General features: G+C 33.8%; 3 protein-coding genes and 1 long non-coding RNA gene across 5 annotated transcripts in view; 2 read left to right on the forward strand and 2 right to left on the reverse strand.

Annotated features, from left to right (window-relative positions):
- Positions 1 to 17,046, forward strand: part of LOC144854298 (uncharacterized) — a 123,198-nt gene that overhangs the window by 57,007 nt on the left and 49,145 nt on the right. The gene's annotated exons all lie outside the window — the stretch shown is intronic.
- On the reverse strand, positions 115 to 5,286 carry LOC144854337 (survival of motor neuron protein-like). Its single transcript, XM_078712289.1, has 8 exons — positions 5,138 to 5,286; positions 4,479 to 4,550; positions 3,967 to 4,059; positions 3,294 to 3,494; positions 2,547 to 2,696; positions 1,924 to 1,998; positions 1,469 to 1,597; positions 115 to 1,017 (listed from the first exon to the last, which is right to left on the reverse strand). Exons 1-8 carry the CDS (start codon positions 5,183 to 5,185, stop codon positions 895 to 897), a joined length of 891 nt encoding a protein of 296 aa, XP_078568415.1. The 5' UTR covers positions 5,186 to 5,286; the 3' UTR covers positions 115 to 894.
- The window catches only part of LOC144854297 (high affinity cAMP-specific and IBMX-insensitive 3',5'-cyclic phosphodiesterase 8B-like), a 41,859-nt gene continuing 31,075 nt past the window's right edge, over positions 6,263 to 17,046 (forward strand). Inside the window, exons 1-4 of one of the 2 annotated variants that reach the window (XM_078712235.1) lie at positions 6,263 to 6,376; positions 9,008 to 9,384; positions 13,891 to 13,947; positions 16,744 to 16,931. In XM_078712235.1, coding sequence (XP_078568361.1) covers positions 9,154 to 9,384; positions 13,891 to 13,947; positions 16,744 to 16,931 — 476 coding nt within the window. In that variant the 5' untranslated portion in view covers positions 6,263 to 6,376; positions 9,008 to 9,153. Of the gene's footprint in view, positions 6,377 to 9,007; positions 9,385 to 10,025; positions 10,174 to 13,890; positions 13,948 to 16,743; positions 16,932 to 17,046 lie in introns of those variants that run through there. The other variant, XM_078712236.1, reaches the window with a different exon arrangement.
- Positions 11,382 to 12,598, reverse strand: LOC144854356 (uncharacterized). The gene is made up of 3 exons (XR_013614575.1): positions 12,465 to 12,598; positions 11,780 to 11,851; positions 11,382 to 11,641 (listed from the first exon to the last, which is right to left on the reverse strand). It is a non-coding gene; the product is annotated as an uncharacterized LOC144854356 (long non-coding RNA).

The raw sequence follows: 17,046 nt of genomic DNA on the forward strand, positions 1-17,046 counted from the left end.
AGTACAGTATCATATGTGACAAACATGTGATAATTTATCAAAACAAATTACGATATCTGCTGTGAAACATAACATAATTTGGTGTTTAAACAACAACAGGTGTTTACACTCATGTAAGAAAGAGGCCAATATTTATTATTCAAATTTGAAGCAAGAGTTTTCCATAAAGGAATTTAATATCACAATTGTCACAACAGTTACAAAATTAAATGAGTTTTTACTTTACAAACATTACAATTTGCTAAAACAGTATTCTTCACACTGTACTGATTACAAATACAGAATTTGTCTGGCATGGTACATGACAGAATAGGTATTTTAAGCTACTGCAGATTGTTACTATTACTACAATCCTCTTCTTTAATTCTTCAAGTTACATAATAAACAGTGCCAGCTTATATATAATAATAAATCATTTATACTAGAGTACAAATACATGCTGCTGGTTATGTCAACTCATGCATTATTAAGGTAAATTTATACAGACGAGGAGTAACGGTAAGTGAAAAACTAAAATATAGAATCTATGTTATTTCTCATGACCATACACAAAACGTGCTCAGGATAGATACAGACTCTATGTGGGACTGTTTTCTGCTTAACATCTTAATACCGTAATATACTTATTTTCCTCCAAAAATATAAATAAATGAATAAAAAATAGAGGAGGAGGGCAGACAAACTGAGCAAGCAAGTTCCTATAACATTAAAGGTTTTGAATGCCCTTATAAAAAACAATATAAATTACGGATTGTATATGTAAATTGGCCTTAATACAGTACATGCATGCTAGATAACAAAAGATCGCTACTGTTACTGAACTAGTTAATGAAGACAATGTTATAAACAGTCAACTGGGCACAGTATTCCTTGAATATACAGTTCAAACATCCATTAAGGCGATTCTGTTGTGAGGGACGGTGCGTTACAATGTGTTGATGTCTGTGCGTGATGTCTTCCTTGACCTTTCTGTGACCTTCGCTTTGGTGCTGGAGATTTTGTCTTGTCTTTTAAACCCTGGAGATATAAGAAACACATTTTAAAATCACATGCTATTTAAAACTACGTTTCAACTTTAATGATTGCAATTTTTTAGCATTGATTTTTAACCCCTTTTCATGTAAAATCATTGATTCTGGTTAACTCAACTTCAACTGGAAAACAGGCTTTAAGCTCTGTCTACACTATTAAACTTTAAGTGACAAAAAAAATTGGTGCCCATATATGGACATAATGATGTCATATCACTACCATATTTAAGCATATTTCTACCATATTTGGGTACATCACACTTTTTTTGTCAAACTAGTTTGATAATGTAGACAGAGCTTTACCCTTTTCACCTAGCAAGAAAACACCACACAAAACGCCAGTGTTGACGCCCATGAGTTTCTTACATCTTGAAGTGTCTAGTTATAAAATACAAATTTTGTTTTAAATATCATAAATATCACCCTCATTTATTTACCTGATAATATCCTGTGTGATAACCACTCATATACCAAGCAATGAGCATAGAATGAAGCGCATCATCACTGTCGTCACTTTCCATATTTGGAGGTCTGACAGGTGGTGGGGCTGGGGGAGCAGGTGGCCACTGAAAAACATAATAACACAGATAAAAAAAACTGCTTATTTTTCTTTGACTGATTGAGCCATCCATATTGTGAATAATAAAATATAAAAATGAAATATGAAGTCATGTTTCAAACATCTAGCTCATGTGCACTTTAAAGAACCTAGTACATCTTTGGAAACGAGTAGGGGTGTACATCACAGCCACTGATCATAACTGGGCCTTCTGGGTCAATTTAATTCAACCATGTGTGACTATACTCAAAATGAGGTTCTGCACATTATAGGAAGATGATGAAAGTATAATAAAAAATAGAGTATAATAAAAAATAAAATGTTTTTACTTACATGCGATGCACTTGGGAATCCACTTGCCCGATGATAGTAGGGCATGGGGCTTGCATATGGTGGTGTCATAGGAGACTAGAATATAGATGAAAAAGAATGATGTATGTAACAACAACAACATTCAATAATGAAGTTACAATTATGTTTTCAAAACCACTTTTACTGAAATATTTTAACTTGCATCCTAAACGATAACATTTGGGAATCCACTTGCCCGGTGATAGTAGGGCATGAAGCTTGCATATGGTGGCGTCATATCCCCAAAACATTGTTTAAAAATACCAGGTTGGTATCCGGCAGGGCTTAGTTTACCCTTTATGTTTATTTTTCTTTTTTATTCGTTTTGTTCATTTTCATTACTTACGTATGGCCTTGGACGGCCTTGATGAAAAACACCCTTGGGTGATTCAAGTGTTTCCGTGTGAAAATAAAGTATATTATTATTATATGGGGGATGTGGATAGAGGTGCTTGTCACCTGTTCATCCCTTTCTTTTCACTACCTTTTTGTTATGTGCAGTGATCAAGTTTAATAAATAAATAAATATTGTCAACAAATGTCAATAAGTCAACAACAATACTCACTAATAATGAAGTTATGTTTTCAAAACCACTTTTACTTACCATAGCAAAAGGAGGCATAAAAGGAGGACACATGGGTGGCACCATCCATGGGTTAGTATTCCAAGCTCCCCGACAGCCTGGATGTTCCATTGGATGACTAGGGCTATTATACATGTAATCGGAATATTCCATTGCACTGCCTGTTTCGGTCTTTGATAAAAAATAAAATATAAAACTAATTTTATAAATTTGTTTTAATGTTTTTCCTTAGTAATGGAGATAAGAAAAGAAAAGATTTTATATTGTATATATGAATAATTATATAAATTCAAATTATGTATTCTATGGGATGCCAAAAAAAACCAACATTTATTTTCCGTACCATACATACCTCTGGAGTGTAAGAAAAGAAAATTGTTGTATTGTGTACATGAATAATTATATAAATGCAAATCATCTGCAGTGTATTCTATGGGATGCCAAAAAAGCAACATTTACTTTCCGTACCATACATAATAATAGTTCATTCTTATATAGCGCGTATAAGGAAGCTCTCAATGCACTGCACATTATTACCCCCGTAATTTTTTGGATCTAACAAATATGGATACATAATAATGCAGCTAGTTATCAGCGCAAAGTTGTGTCTTGATCTAACCGGTACCCATTTTACACACCTGGGTGGAAAGAGGCAAATGTAAGTAAATTAAGGATATAATAAGCAATTCGGCGAGAGTTGGATTCGAACCACAATCTCATAATCAGTAAACCAACATCCAACACACTGCGCCACACACCCTCACATACCTCTGAAATGTCTACATGTTTTGTGTGTTTGTTTTTCAAACATGATTGTTTCAACGTGCGGAGTTCAACCTCCTCCTCGTTGCCATACTCTTCAAAGGTGACCCAACATGTTCCTTGTTCAACATTTACAGAGTTTATGACAGCCTCGTAGTATATATCATCTACAGCGTATAATGCCTGACAGCTGTCACCAGCATTCCACTTTAAATATAAGAAAAGTTATAGACAACAATTATTCTTCTATTATATGTATACTAGCACTACACAGGGTTTTCGATTGAAAGTTTTAAAAAAGTCCTTTTTTCACAGGCGGGTGTGCTAGGAAAGTGCTGGTGTGAATACAACCAATATATAACTATTGACATCGGACGGAGCCAGGATTTTGAAATATGCGCTGCCCAGGGCCTAAAAATGGTGAAATGAAGGGCTGAGCTTAATTTGATGTCCAATCTTTTGCATTACAATTTGTGAAATTTAGAGGGGGCCCCGAGCCGGCCGGTTGTCCAACTCCAATCCGCCCCTGGGACTATCGTGCCAGGTAAGTAATCTAGTGTAGGCCTATATATTGACTTTCAGTGGGAAGGCTCAAGGTATATCAAGCCAATAAGTGTCTGACAAAATGGTATTTATTGTTACTTTAAAAAAAACAACTCAATCAAAAAATAAGTCTTACCTTTGGTTTTTTCTTCTTACCTTTTCTTCTTCGTTTTTGTTTATTTATTACAGGTTGTTCAGCATGTTCAACTTCACCATTACCAAGATCTTTCTATACATACAAAGTAAGTAAAGTAAAGTACACAAAGCAAAGTTAAGCCCTGTTTACATTATCAAACATTATGTGACAAAAAATATGTGATGTGCCCATATATATGGACATGATGATAGCACTACCATGTTCTGTCATATCACTGCCATATTTGGGCATATCACCACCATATTTGGACACATCACACTTTTTTTTGTCAAACTAGTTTGATAGTGTAGACAGAGCTTTAGAAATTAGAGTATTGGTTGAAACATAAATATTATTATTATTATTATTGTCATGGTAACTGATTCCATTTGCACAGATATTTTATTGAACATGGTTAATCATCCTACAATTTCAAAATTAGTTTTTTAACACCTCATCTGTAAAATGCATAAATGGCTATAGAGTGAAATGCATAGGATATATAACCTCACCTTTACTGATTCAACAGCCTTATCATACGCCTTTATCAATGCGGTGTCATCCCATATATTTTCATTACTGCCCTAAGTTCAAGACAAAATGACATATTACTATAGGCCTACATATATATTATTAATTGTAAAATTATTGATTAGGCTTACTTAATACTTGTTTACAGATGCTCCAACCCTCCCGATTTCTGCATGAGCTTCCTGAAATTTCATTCAATCTCCCGACAAAAAACTAGCCCGCATTAATCAACCAACGCAACATAAATGTTTATAAAATGCATGCATCCTGAAATTATTACCGGTCAATAATTATTTTAAAATGACGCATCCTCCCGGGGTCGTATAGTGAAGTGGGTCATACAACAGTAACTAATTTTTATATTAAATATTAAAATTAAATAGGCCTATAATTAATAATTTAGGTACAAGTCTTAAAACATTTGAACATTTTATATCGTAAAATCCTACTGGGTGAAGATTTAGTAGTATGACCCAGCCTAGGCCTACTAGGCTAGGCTATGCCTAGCTAGCCTGTTTAGTTGGCTAAAATAAAGGCCTAACAAAAAAAGACTAAAAGATGACTGTTGGGAAATTGAACTATACTACTACTAGCCTAAGCCTAGCGACCATATTTTTAACGTGATAAAATAAATGTATACCGTTATTTGTTGTGAATCAACACGAAACATAAAGTCTGCATCCTGCATTGTCTACTAAGCTTACCACGTCCGCCCCGTGCCCGTTGTGTGTGTGGACACTGGACAGTTTTGGAGTTTCGCGGAGAGGGCCTAGCCACGTGTTGTTAGTAAGAATTCGATTTGACTATGGAACGCCACTTTCGACTATTTATGTTTATTTATTAAACTTTGACTCAACCAAAAGAAGCATGAGGCCCTCAAAACTACGATAAAATACGAAAGACGAGAAAAAGAATGACGAAAAAAGGTAAAAGAAAAACAATATTTATTTTCCATTCAAAAAAAAATATATATCCGTAGAGGTTGGAACCCATTCTAGTGCAGAGCTGAGAGTACTCAAGGCTGAGCATTACCCGTTACGCCACAAAGTAGTACATGACTGAACAGCTGTATCCACGCTGGTCGGTGGAATAGAGTTAATTGGTATGCGACCAGCTATGTTTGGGGTTCACAGAATTATACGTCCCCCTTTCCACCACACATCGTAAGAAGGCACTAGCAATGCATTTATTGATGATGTGGTGGGAACGACCCCAAGGCTGTGGCAGGGCCTAATTAGGGCTGAGGCAAGGAGAGCACATTTTTTACTTTTTTGGGGGGCTTTCGTCACATGTTTTGATCTCGTAAATTTTATGTTTAGCGCCCTCAATTATAATGTCGGAAAATTAAGAACGTTATTTGCAAAATGAGATGCCGATGTCCAGAACAAAGTTGCAGTTGGACTAATCAATTCGTCGCCGAGTTTTTAAATAGAGAAAACCCACCTAAAAAGTTGTATGGATAGATTTAAGTTTCATTATTAATAAAAGCACTGGCCAATAGAGTATTTTTCAAGAGGGAATCTTATTTGAATTATACGGATTAATTTAATGTGTCTGTAAAATACTGCATATATTTTATAAATATAAATGAGAAAAAGTTAAAATATCAGTTTATAATACATTTAATTTACGATAAATTTAATATGCAAAACAGCAGTTGAATGACGTCACTTATATCACATGGTTAACCTTGCTCACAGCTGATTGGTTACATGTTGGGTATCGCTGCTAAAGAGCCCTAGTCACAAAAAATAAATCTAATCCTCTCGCGGGGAACGAGATACTTTTTGTGCGAGATGATGAAAACAAACAGTTGTTGGTGCAGCGCTAGCTAGTTATTGTAGGATTATCAGTTGGTCAAGTGTGAGTTTATAGAGAAGTAAGTTCACTATTTTTGTATTGAACAATAAGTTATAATTTCAATCAATTTTTCGGATAAGAAGAGAGCGTGCACGTTTCGTCTCTGGGACGACAACGGCTTATACACACGCTATGATTTAGGTCATCAACACAACACACAAGAGGAGCACAACGCCTGGTGTGTGGTGGAGCCTGGAGGGAGTGAGAATGATTGAGAATCTGGTTAGGTCAGACTTTCTTTCCTTTTCAGACACTTACCACCAAGTCGATTGCAAGCATAATTTTGATTTAATTACTTCTTTTTACAATTTTTCTGTTGTCATCAGGTTTTTTTTGCAGAATGTACACAACCATTAAACGTTTGTCACATGGTCGGGGAAGGATTTGGGAGAAAATGTCATGAAGCGTACATACGTAATTTGTTGTTTGTACATAAGCGCTGTGACGTTTGCTTCCAAACCCTTCCCATCATGCATTGTGCAATGACGTTCCTCGCGAAATCAAGCTATTTGCGATAAATATTATTGGTAGATAGAGGTAGGAAGAAGAGAAACGTTATGCGCAATTTGATTTGAACAATTTCCGCAGTTTCAAATTGCGCCAGCGTACTCTCTTGCACATTTTCGAATTACGCAAGGATTTCTTAAGCGAATTAAAAGATTCAACATTGATTTCTGTGATTTTACTGGCCTATTATAATATATCGTAATTATAATTAAATTTCAAAATGTGAAGGAATTCTTTTAAGTTAAATATACATTTTTGTTATCATCTCCCTAAAAAAATTTTAACTTACTGGTGCTTAAACTTAGTCAGTTAAGTAAATTTCAAGGTTTTTTGTTTGATTCCTGGAGCTAAAATATGCACACCTCATCGACTGCTACAGGGCTAGCCTCTACCCCCTCTGTTTTCACACCACTCTACAATATACAAATTACAGACCTGTAGATAATATCTCTTATTTTTTCCATAATTATTCAACTCCCTGTTAGAACTTGATTGTTCATGGTTGATGGTTCTGTTGATATTTTTTTTGATTCGCTTTCTTGTTTTCGTCATAAGGTTTTGTCTAATATCACTAATATCTAAATGTTTTCTTGTTATTTGTTGATTTTTGCTTGTACATTATATTATATTTTATGTCTTTTAACCCTGTTAATGGTGACGTATGGTCACTGTAGGGTGATGATAAAATAAAATAAAATAAAAAAACTTTAATACTATTAGCTAAGTAAGTAAACTCAGAAGCATGAAATTAAGTAACATGTACAGTAAAAATGTAATGCAATTCATTAAGTTTGTCTTGTGAAATACCGTATCAAATTTCTTTTCTTTTTTTCTAAGATGATGTGGCAGGGATTTTCTTTAAAAAATATTTTTAAGTAGTTTCAAACACAGTTTTATTAGTTATAATACTCAAAGAAAGTTCTGTTTTGCTTTCGCTGCATGTATAGCACTCGCATTTATTAAAATTACATGTGGTAGAAATGGTTTTAATTTAAATATCTTTAAAATTACTGGTTGTTTATTTCCCAATGATAAGATGAGTAATTTATGGATTTAATTTTCAAGCGAGAAAGGTCAACTTGTAATTTCGCCTTCCAGTTTGACCCATTGAAATTACTAAATGATAATTTGATATGATATTGATATGATATGTTATTATCAATAAATTCTTCAAAAATAGGTCAGTATACTGATTCCAGTTTGATTCAGTTTTGGATTTAAACTTCTAACTATTGTTAAAATTCTCATTTCTTTATGTTATAATTATATGTTTATGTTTTCAACAGTATTTGTAAGTTTAGCTGGATGTTATTTTCTGTGTTAGTAGTTAGTGTTAACTATCCATTTCATTCATAAGAGTATTATTTTTAAAAAAACATAATATAAGTAAGTGAATTGTGGCAACATAACAATTTGCAACAATGCGTTAATAAAAAGTAGAAACAAACTAACACTGAAAAACTGACAATTAAATTATGGAAAAAGCAAAATTATGTAATAAAAATATGTACACATTAAAAATAAGTAAGATACAATATTGAGGCTTCCAGCTAAAAATTCCAATTGGGCAATAGAAATGGATTAGATTTAATATCTTTTTGTTGTTGATAAATTATGGTTAAAACTGTGGATACAATAAAGGGTGCATAAATAAAATTTGTACCAAAAAAATTTGATCATTTTCAACTGGATTTTTTTTTTCAATTGACAATTTCTATGCTTAACAAAATGCGAGTGAGAGGTCAAAATGCAGGTGAGAGGTCAAAATGGGGGTGTTTTCAAGGGTTTATGAGGGGTCAAGAGATTCTTTTCGAAATATTTGTTGATTAATTTAAGTATATCATTATCATATTATTTTAATGTAAATATTGTAATATTGCTTGATGATAAATGTTATTGTAATTAAAAATGAGCTTAATTTTCATTATTTTTTTTTCAGATTAAATTAAACTGATAGATAGGCTATTGTAATTAAAAAAATGATGTTAATTTTCATTATTTTTTTTCAGATTAAATTAAACTGATAGATAGGCTATTGTAATTTTAAAAATGATGTTAATTTTCATTATTTTTTTTCAGATTAAATTAAACTGATAGATTGGCTATTGTAATTAAAAAAATTATTTTTATTATTTTTTTTCAGATTAAATTAGAACAATTGATTGGCTGGTATGGTTTAAATTTATGATTTTACTTTATGTTGATGCCATGGAACGTTTTGTGAACGAAACATGAACGCTGGAAATTTGAAGCCAGGTTTAGCCTGCCTCGCAGCCTCCTCCTCATACCATGGGCTGTGCACCTAGCATTACTGTTTCACAAAGTGGAGTAGTTTACTGCAGAGAATCAGAGGAATCAAACTCACCTCCATCCGCTAGTTTCAGTCAACAGAATCAGGTTACAATCAAATCAGCAGGCGGAACGTTGGAGTCCACGGCCCACCCACTTCAGTTTTGTAAGGATAGGAGAGGAACATTGGAGGCTGAGACTCAGACCAGTCAATCCACTGAAAATATGAAGGTATTTTATGTTTAAATGTAAATCTTTACATAAATTCGCAACATTAAAAATAAAATATAGATTTACAAATATTTACATTCAATCATATAGATGCTACATACATAATCTTACTTAATTTTCGCAAAATGAAAAACAAAATATAAATTTATAAATATTTACAATAATATAGATGTACAAACTAATAATTATTTAATTTGAACTTTTAAACCAGCGACCTTGACTATAATACAAACTTATATCATGGAGGTATAAAATAAATTTATTTTATACCTCCATGCTTATATCCTCCAAAAAATAAAAGATACATAATAAATATTAGCAAGGAAATGTTTTTTTTTTGTATGTACTTTGATGTATGTATTTTTTTATAACAGCTTTATTTAATGTACAATTAATTAAGGCCAAGTTTCCCTTATGATATTATGCATTGAAATGTGGTTTAAGTACGTTTACATAGGATAAAAGGTAACAAATGATTACTGTACCTTGCTTGCTTTATTGATTGTGTTCAGTATTGTAATTGTGTAGCTTATCTAAGCCCCCATCATCAGGTCATATAGAGGTTTTTATCAGTTTAGTATTCTTGCAGTCAAGCTTCAATGAAGGCCTACCAGTGTGTGCAATAGTAGACTGAAGAAATACAGTATGATGTAATATTTTCTGTACTCTGCATGCTCAAGATAGTATTTGAGTTTTATAAGTTGAATTTTGTTTGAATTGTTTGTTATTGACGTTAATGCTTTATACAAGCTAAGTGGTGGTAGGCCTAGGCCTCCTGTGTCAACAAAGGTAAATGGATTGGTGTAGTGTAGTAGGGATTTCCATGTGACCATTTTATACCAGTAGGCCTAATAATACTGTATCAGTTTATCACTTAGCAATATACTGTATAATCCTATTAAGTATAGCCTTGGCCTTGTATAATGGCCATGGGCCTGTTTCTGCTGCTGTCCTCAAGGAAATAAACTAGGTAACTTGTATGGTAATCCAATGTGAAAACAATTTCATTGTGGCTTCAGTGTACATGGGCATAGTTCATAAAAATAAACCTATTTTATAAAGTTTGTAGGTTCCAAGATTGATACCTTTTCCCAGACACTCCATGGTTTTCAGTTATAACCTTAGAATCTGAAAACCGTGGAGTGGCTGGAAGGAGTACAGTCGTTCACAGAAGATGTTTAAAATCACGCTGATTGCTTTATGTTCCATCTTGGAACATTTAAGTTTAATACAGTTTTTGTTTTATTTTATGAATTATTTTACCCATTTATTTAGTGAACCATACCAATTTTAATGAAACCAGACAAATGATGAGCAAAATAATTGTATAATCAAATACATGTCGCCATTAGTAGACGGTTATCGCAGAGCAATTTTTGTATGTAATTCAAAACAATAAGACTTAAGTCAATGTAAGATTACAAAATGTAAACTAAATTCACTGTGACTACTGTATTCCTATTTGGGGCTGACATTTTTTCAGTCAGAATTGAACATGATACAAAAAAGCATATAAACTGTATTATGGGTCTTTCACACCTGTTCCGACATGGTTCCGGTCCGGCACCGGCAAATCAAATCGAACGTCAATGTTTTTCGTTTTTACAATGCTCCACGCGGCTATGCGCCAATCGATTTGTGCGTGGCCGCATGAAAACGAAACATTGATGTTCGATTTGATTTTCCAGTGCCGGCCCAGGTAAAAATTCCAGTTGAAGACCAGTTGGGAATTTTCCCAGTTGTGAATTTTCCCTGTTGTGAATTGAGACAATTTCCAGTTGAAAACCAGTTGTGAAATTTCCAACTGGTCTGATAATCCCAGTTGTGAATTTTCAACTGGTCTGATAATCCCAGTTGTGAATTTTCAACTGGTCTGATAATCCCAGTTGTGAATTCTTCAACTGGTCTGATCAATCCCAGTTGTAAATTTTTCCCAGTTGAGAATTTTCCCAACTGGTAAATTTCAGTACAAAAACAAATCACACAAACTACAGAACTTATCGTTTAACTGTTTACTTTATTAACTTTAATAATTACAATTACAGTAGTTACTTTCAATTCTGCAGTACTGTAGTTAATTACCTCACGAAAGTCTTTAACAACCTGCATAACCCCTACATCTACACAAATGTTAGCATATCCCTCCTGTTTCTTTTTTACCGGTCCATGGAAATGGAGATCTAGCATTTATTCAGTAATTTATCTATGAAGTTATGGCCACCACCTTCTTTATTTAGTCATGTTGAAAAAATTAGTCCTGAAAAGAGAAAAACCAAAACAAATTGTTACTTTACTTGTTACAATCTACTGGTAGTGCAAGGAATAAATCAAATTCAAATCTCAAAAACATTATATATACTCTTTCTGTATAATTAATATACATAAATATATTTACCCTTCAAATTGTACTTTTTTGGTTGGTTTATTATAGCCTTGTTATACTGTATTTAAGTAAACTGGAAAACACCTGTGTATGACAAAAATTAAAGGAAAATTAAAAAGTATAGAATTTAGTTTAAGTAAACGAGACAGACTATAAACAGCATGGATTAGTTTGCTTCATAGATTAGTAGTACTGTATTAAGCTAGACTATTGAAGGGGGTATTCAACGCTAGCCTAGAGTAGTGGCAATACAACCTGCAGAACAGTTAGTACTTACTAGGCCTAGCTAGTTTTAAGCCTAGACCTACTGTACTACTAGTACTTCTACTTAGAGGCCTAACTAAATTAACAACAGTATTCATCATCATGAAATAGCCAAGCCTAGAAATAATGCTTTTTTTGTGTGGTAATCTATTATTATTAAATAAGGCCTAGGCCTAGCTACAGGCCTAATAGTATCCTAGGCTTTGTTTCTAGCCTACTATAGTTTGTGGTCGTACACAACAGCCATGTAATCAAGCACCTAGCAAGGTGTAAGGCAATGCTGTTGAGGCTAGCCTAGCTGGGTCGCCTAGCTAGCTGAATTCAACAGCTAAGCTAGGCCTAGCCTAGCCAGTAGCGAGGCCTCCATTTTGTTGTCGATCTTTTTTGATCATTGATCATAATAGTAATAAGAGATAATATATATCAGGCCTACCTTCTATAAAACAACAAGATTGTACCTCATCCTTAAGTTGATGCGATTAGCCAATAATACGGTGTTACTAAAACCAAAACCCTTTCTAGGCCTAGCTAGGCTTGATTTCATTATCAACTCGCCAATTTTGCCGCCGAGACTACTGCTGTCACACAACAAAGGAAGCCGTTATTTTGGCCGTTGGCTTGCAGGTTTCTGATTGGTTGTTTACGGTCTGCCGGCCTACGGCGCATGCTCGTTACGTCTATGGTCCATTATTTAAAAAATATTCTATGCAGTATTTTATTTGATTTAATTTTGATTGTTTGTTGCAATAATATAGGATTATAAATAACAAAAAAAAAAAATTTTCTTTATTATATTTTTAATTGTAATGATGGACCATGCTTCTTTTTCAGTCACCTCACCCCAGAACCACCTCTCCCCTGGGTCCTCTCTCCCACTCCCACACCCGGCCAACCTCCTTCTCCCTTTGGTTCCTTGGAAAAAAATAGTTAAAAAAGTTGCCCATTTGAAAAAAACCAATTGGACCAGTTGTGTTTAAAAAAAAAAAAAACTAGTTGACCAGTTGGAAAACCAGTTGACCAGTTGGAAAACCAGTTGACCAGTTGGAAACACCAGTTGGCCAGTTGGGAACACCAGTTGACCAGTTGGAAAAACCAGTTGACCAGTTGGAAAAACCAGTTGACCAGTTGAAAAACCAGTTGACCAGTTGAAAAAAACCAGTTGACCAGTTGGAAAACCAGTTGAACCAGTTGAAAACCAGTTGGACCAGTTGAAAACCAGTTGGACCAATTGAAATTTCCAACTGGTCTCAACTGGAATTTTTACCTGGGGGAAGAAGTGTGAAAGACGCTTTAGTGTGCATTTACTAAACTTGAATTTTGGGGACGTCCAAGAAAAACTAGGTAATTAATAATTCCTTACACAAGTGTTTAATGGCCGTCCGTCTGGATTTTGTGGGGCTTTGCTGGCCAGAGTTGTACCAGGAGTACACACTGGTACTTTTGGACTGTGTAGCGACCTTTCAGATATAAATGTTTAGGATTTGTTTATGCAGGAGCATGTTCCGGTGCTTAAAAATGTTGTAAACACAACCTATGTGGATACTGTATTTGTTGTAGTGACTGTACACCACTAATGTAACACTTAGACCACTATGCTTTTTATAAATGCATAATTGATTTGCCATTTCAAAGTTCACCTGACAATAATTAGATATTAATAATAAGTATTCACCATATATTAATTTGTCTCTGAAAAATTAAAATGCTAATGTTTTTGTACTAGAAGATAATCATCATTTGGTTTTCAATGTAATGTAATGGAAAAAAATAGGTTTAGAAAAAAATGTTTTTTGTCAGAAGTTATCATTTAAAGTTATCTTTAATTTTTGTTAAAAATTTACATTGTAATTTTTTTTTAGGCCGATATGAATGAGGTTGATTTTGGCCCCATGAAACTTACTCAGCCACGAATGCAGGTAACTTAATTAAATATTATATTATTGTAAGCATTTACCCGCATGTACAGTATTTTTTTTTTCTTTGTGCAGTAAAGATATCGGTTTCAAATACATAATTAAACCATACTGTAATGTTTATAAAACATAATCTCCTGACAAATGAGATAGCCATATGAATATCATAAAAATCAAATGTTCATTGAATTTCATCATTATTTATTCATTCAATGAAATTATCATTTAATATCCGTCTTATAATTAAATGCAGAAAGTGTTAAGTTGCCATGGTAACAGAGAGATATTAAATTTTAAACTTTTTTAGTTGATGAATGAAAATTTAATTAAGTCGTTATCACATAGATCTTCTACAGTGTGAAGTCTTTGTCTTATAATTCATTTGGTAAAACCAAAATCATTTTTTTTATAAATGAAACTCTTATTTATAATCTGTTTACAAAAAGTTATTATTATTATTAAAAATTATTTTTAAAAAGTTATGGCAGTTGAAAGGAAACAGAAACTTTAATTTTTTGGGTTAAAAAACGCAGTGGGTCAGTTTGAACGAAAGAAGTCCAGTACGATGACCAATGATGTATTAAAGTGTTAGTAGTCAAATTAGAAACAGAAGAATGGCTGATTAATTAGGATGTTAAGATGTGTCATTTTTAAGTGAATGATCCCCATCTAAATACACTTAAGTACCCCCAATTAGAGTAGTCCACTATCCTGCTGACTTCTATAGGAATTAGGTCAATAAAAAAAATGGCACAATTCAAGAACTGAACAAAAATTGTCTTTGGTCCAAATTTTTGAAAACCTTTATTAAATATGGTTCCACTAGGACGCAACACAATACATTATACTAAAAGTTAGATGACGTTCCAACCTTAACACCCAATTGACTTTTTTCTTGATTTGGATTATGGAGGAAAGAGTTCGTAGATTTTGATGGCAGGTATTGGCGTAACACATTGGCCCTTAGGTTTAGGGAGGCTAAGTGACGCTCCAACGCTGGAATCCTCATGTGTTTTAGCCTTTTTCGACTTATTTTATTGCCTTATTTTTCCTCAGGGTCCTGCTCAGGGGCCCCTATAAGCTACAGGCCCCTGGGTTTAGCCAGTGAGCACTCATAGCTGATATGCCACTGTAAAAGTGATTGTTTTATGTAATTATATTTGAAGATTTAAATCAATTTTGCATTCGTAACATCACCTGGTACTTGAAATCTGCCCTCTGTATCAATTGTCTGTTTATTATTACCACTTGACTTATATTATCCTGATAATCATTGATAATCTGATTTTATTGATTAGAAGAAAATTTACTAAGGGTATCAGTATGTTCAAAGAGTGATCTGTGTTCACACACGCACTAGAGTTAACTCTGTTTGATAGTCTGTGTTCACATATATGCACTAGAGTTAACTCTGTTCGATAATCTGTGTTCATACATGCACTACAGTTAACTCTGTTTGATAATCTGTGTTCACACATGCACTAGAGTTAACTCTGTTTGATAATCTGTTTTCACACATGCACTAGAGTTAATTCTGTTAGATAATATGTGTTCACATACGCACTCGAGAACATTTTTGTTCAGGCTCCAAAAAGTGGTATGCAGTGTTCTCTAAACCTTTTGTTCCCAAAGGCTTTCAACTGTATTGAAATGATAATTTAGACCATATTAAATTGGACCTTTTCCTACACAAGTAGGCAACAAAGAAATATTTCCATTTGAAAACAGTTTATTATAGGGACACCCCTATTCAGGGGGAAGAACCCCTATTTTAAGTGGACACTTTTAAGTGAAAATAATGAAGGGCAATATATGTTTTTAACACTGTACAGCCAACACCCATTTAGGGGATACCCCTAGCATCATTAAGCGGACACTGTTTTGGGTACCTTTGATAAGGAATCTACTGTAATTACTGTAGGCCTAGTGTAAGAACAAAATTTAGGTCTGATTTTAACATCATTTTATGTACTTTTACCATTAATTTAATAGCTTATTGTCTATAAATTTATTTCTCATGGAAAATGGATATGATGAGCACTTATAGAACCTGTTCATTAGCCACTGTGTATAATCACAAACCAGCTTAGTGAAATGCATTATTTTACCTTCATTTGGACCTTTTAAGACTAATTGTTTTTCAATACTAATGGATAAGGAGTTTGGTAATCTTAGTAAACCAAGGATACGCTTGGTAATTTATAAATAATTTGCTGTGGCTCAAGGCCTGTTCAGACCTTCGGATTTATGCTTGCGTATCGTACGCGGTGTACAACTCCATAGGTCTGAACCAGGAAAAGATTAGTGGAAGCCACATCTTACAACACTGATTTTTCGTTCGTTACAACATCTCAAGGTACATGATTAGTGAACGACGCTTACGATACAAAAGTCATACATCAATGATTTTGACCTCCAACCAATAAATATTACTGCATACCGGATGTTCGCCCAATTCGCTGACAGTTTCTAACGAAGGCAATAATATGGTAAAGCGAGTCTGAACACTTTGCTGTTACAACGCTAATTTTAATATGACATTGCTTGCGATACGAAAGCATAACTCCTTGGATCTGAACATACCCTCAGATAATAAAACATATTTTCCTATTTCTTTTTCATCCCCTTCTGGACGTACTTGGTGAATTATTAATAGGTTGTCAGTTGTGTAACGCAGGTTTGATCACAAACTTTCAAGCAATTTTGCAGGTTGTGTTTATATCTGAGGTAATGCTATAGTATAATATAGGCTATATTATAATATTTTGCCTTAACTTTGGCTAAATTGAAATATTCCAGATACTGCTAGTTTTTAGCAAGGAAGATAGTCAGAGCGATGCACTCTGGTGGGCTGCTGAGAAAGGAGGTTACAAGTGCCATATGGCTCTTAACCAAGTTGATGCCCTTGAATGCTACTTAGAAAAACGACATGAACTTATTATAGTGGATCACAGACACAAGAGCTTTGACGCACTTGCCTTATGCAGGTAATGTATGACCATAAAAGAGCTATTATAATAAGTAAGAGAGAGAGACTAGAAAGTCAACTACATCAATACTATGACGGTAGATATCTAAAAAAATGATACACCATGGAACCAT

Source organism: Antedon bifida, chromosome 10 (assembly GCF_963402885.1).
Source record: "Antedon bifida chromosome 10, ecAntBifi1.1, whole genome shotgun sequence".
NCBI classification, from domain to species: domain Eukaryota; kingdom Metazoa; phylum Echinodermata; class Crinoidea; order Comatulida; family Antedonidae; genus Antedon; species Antedon bifida.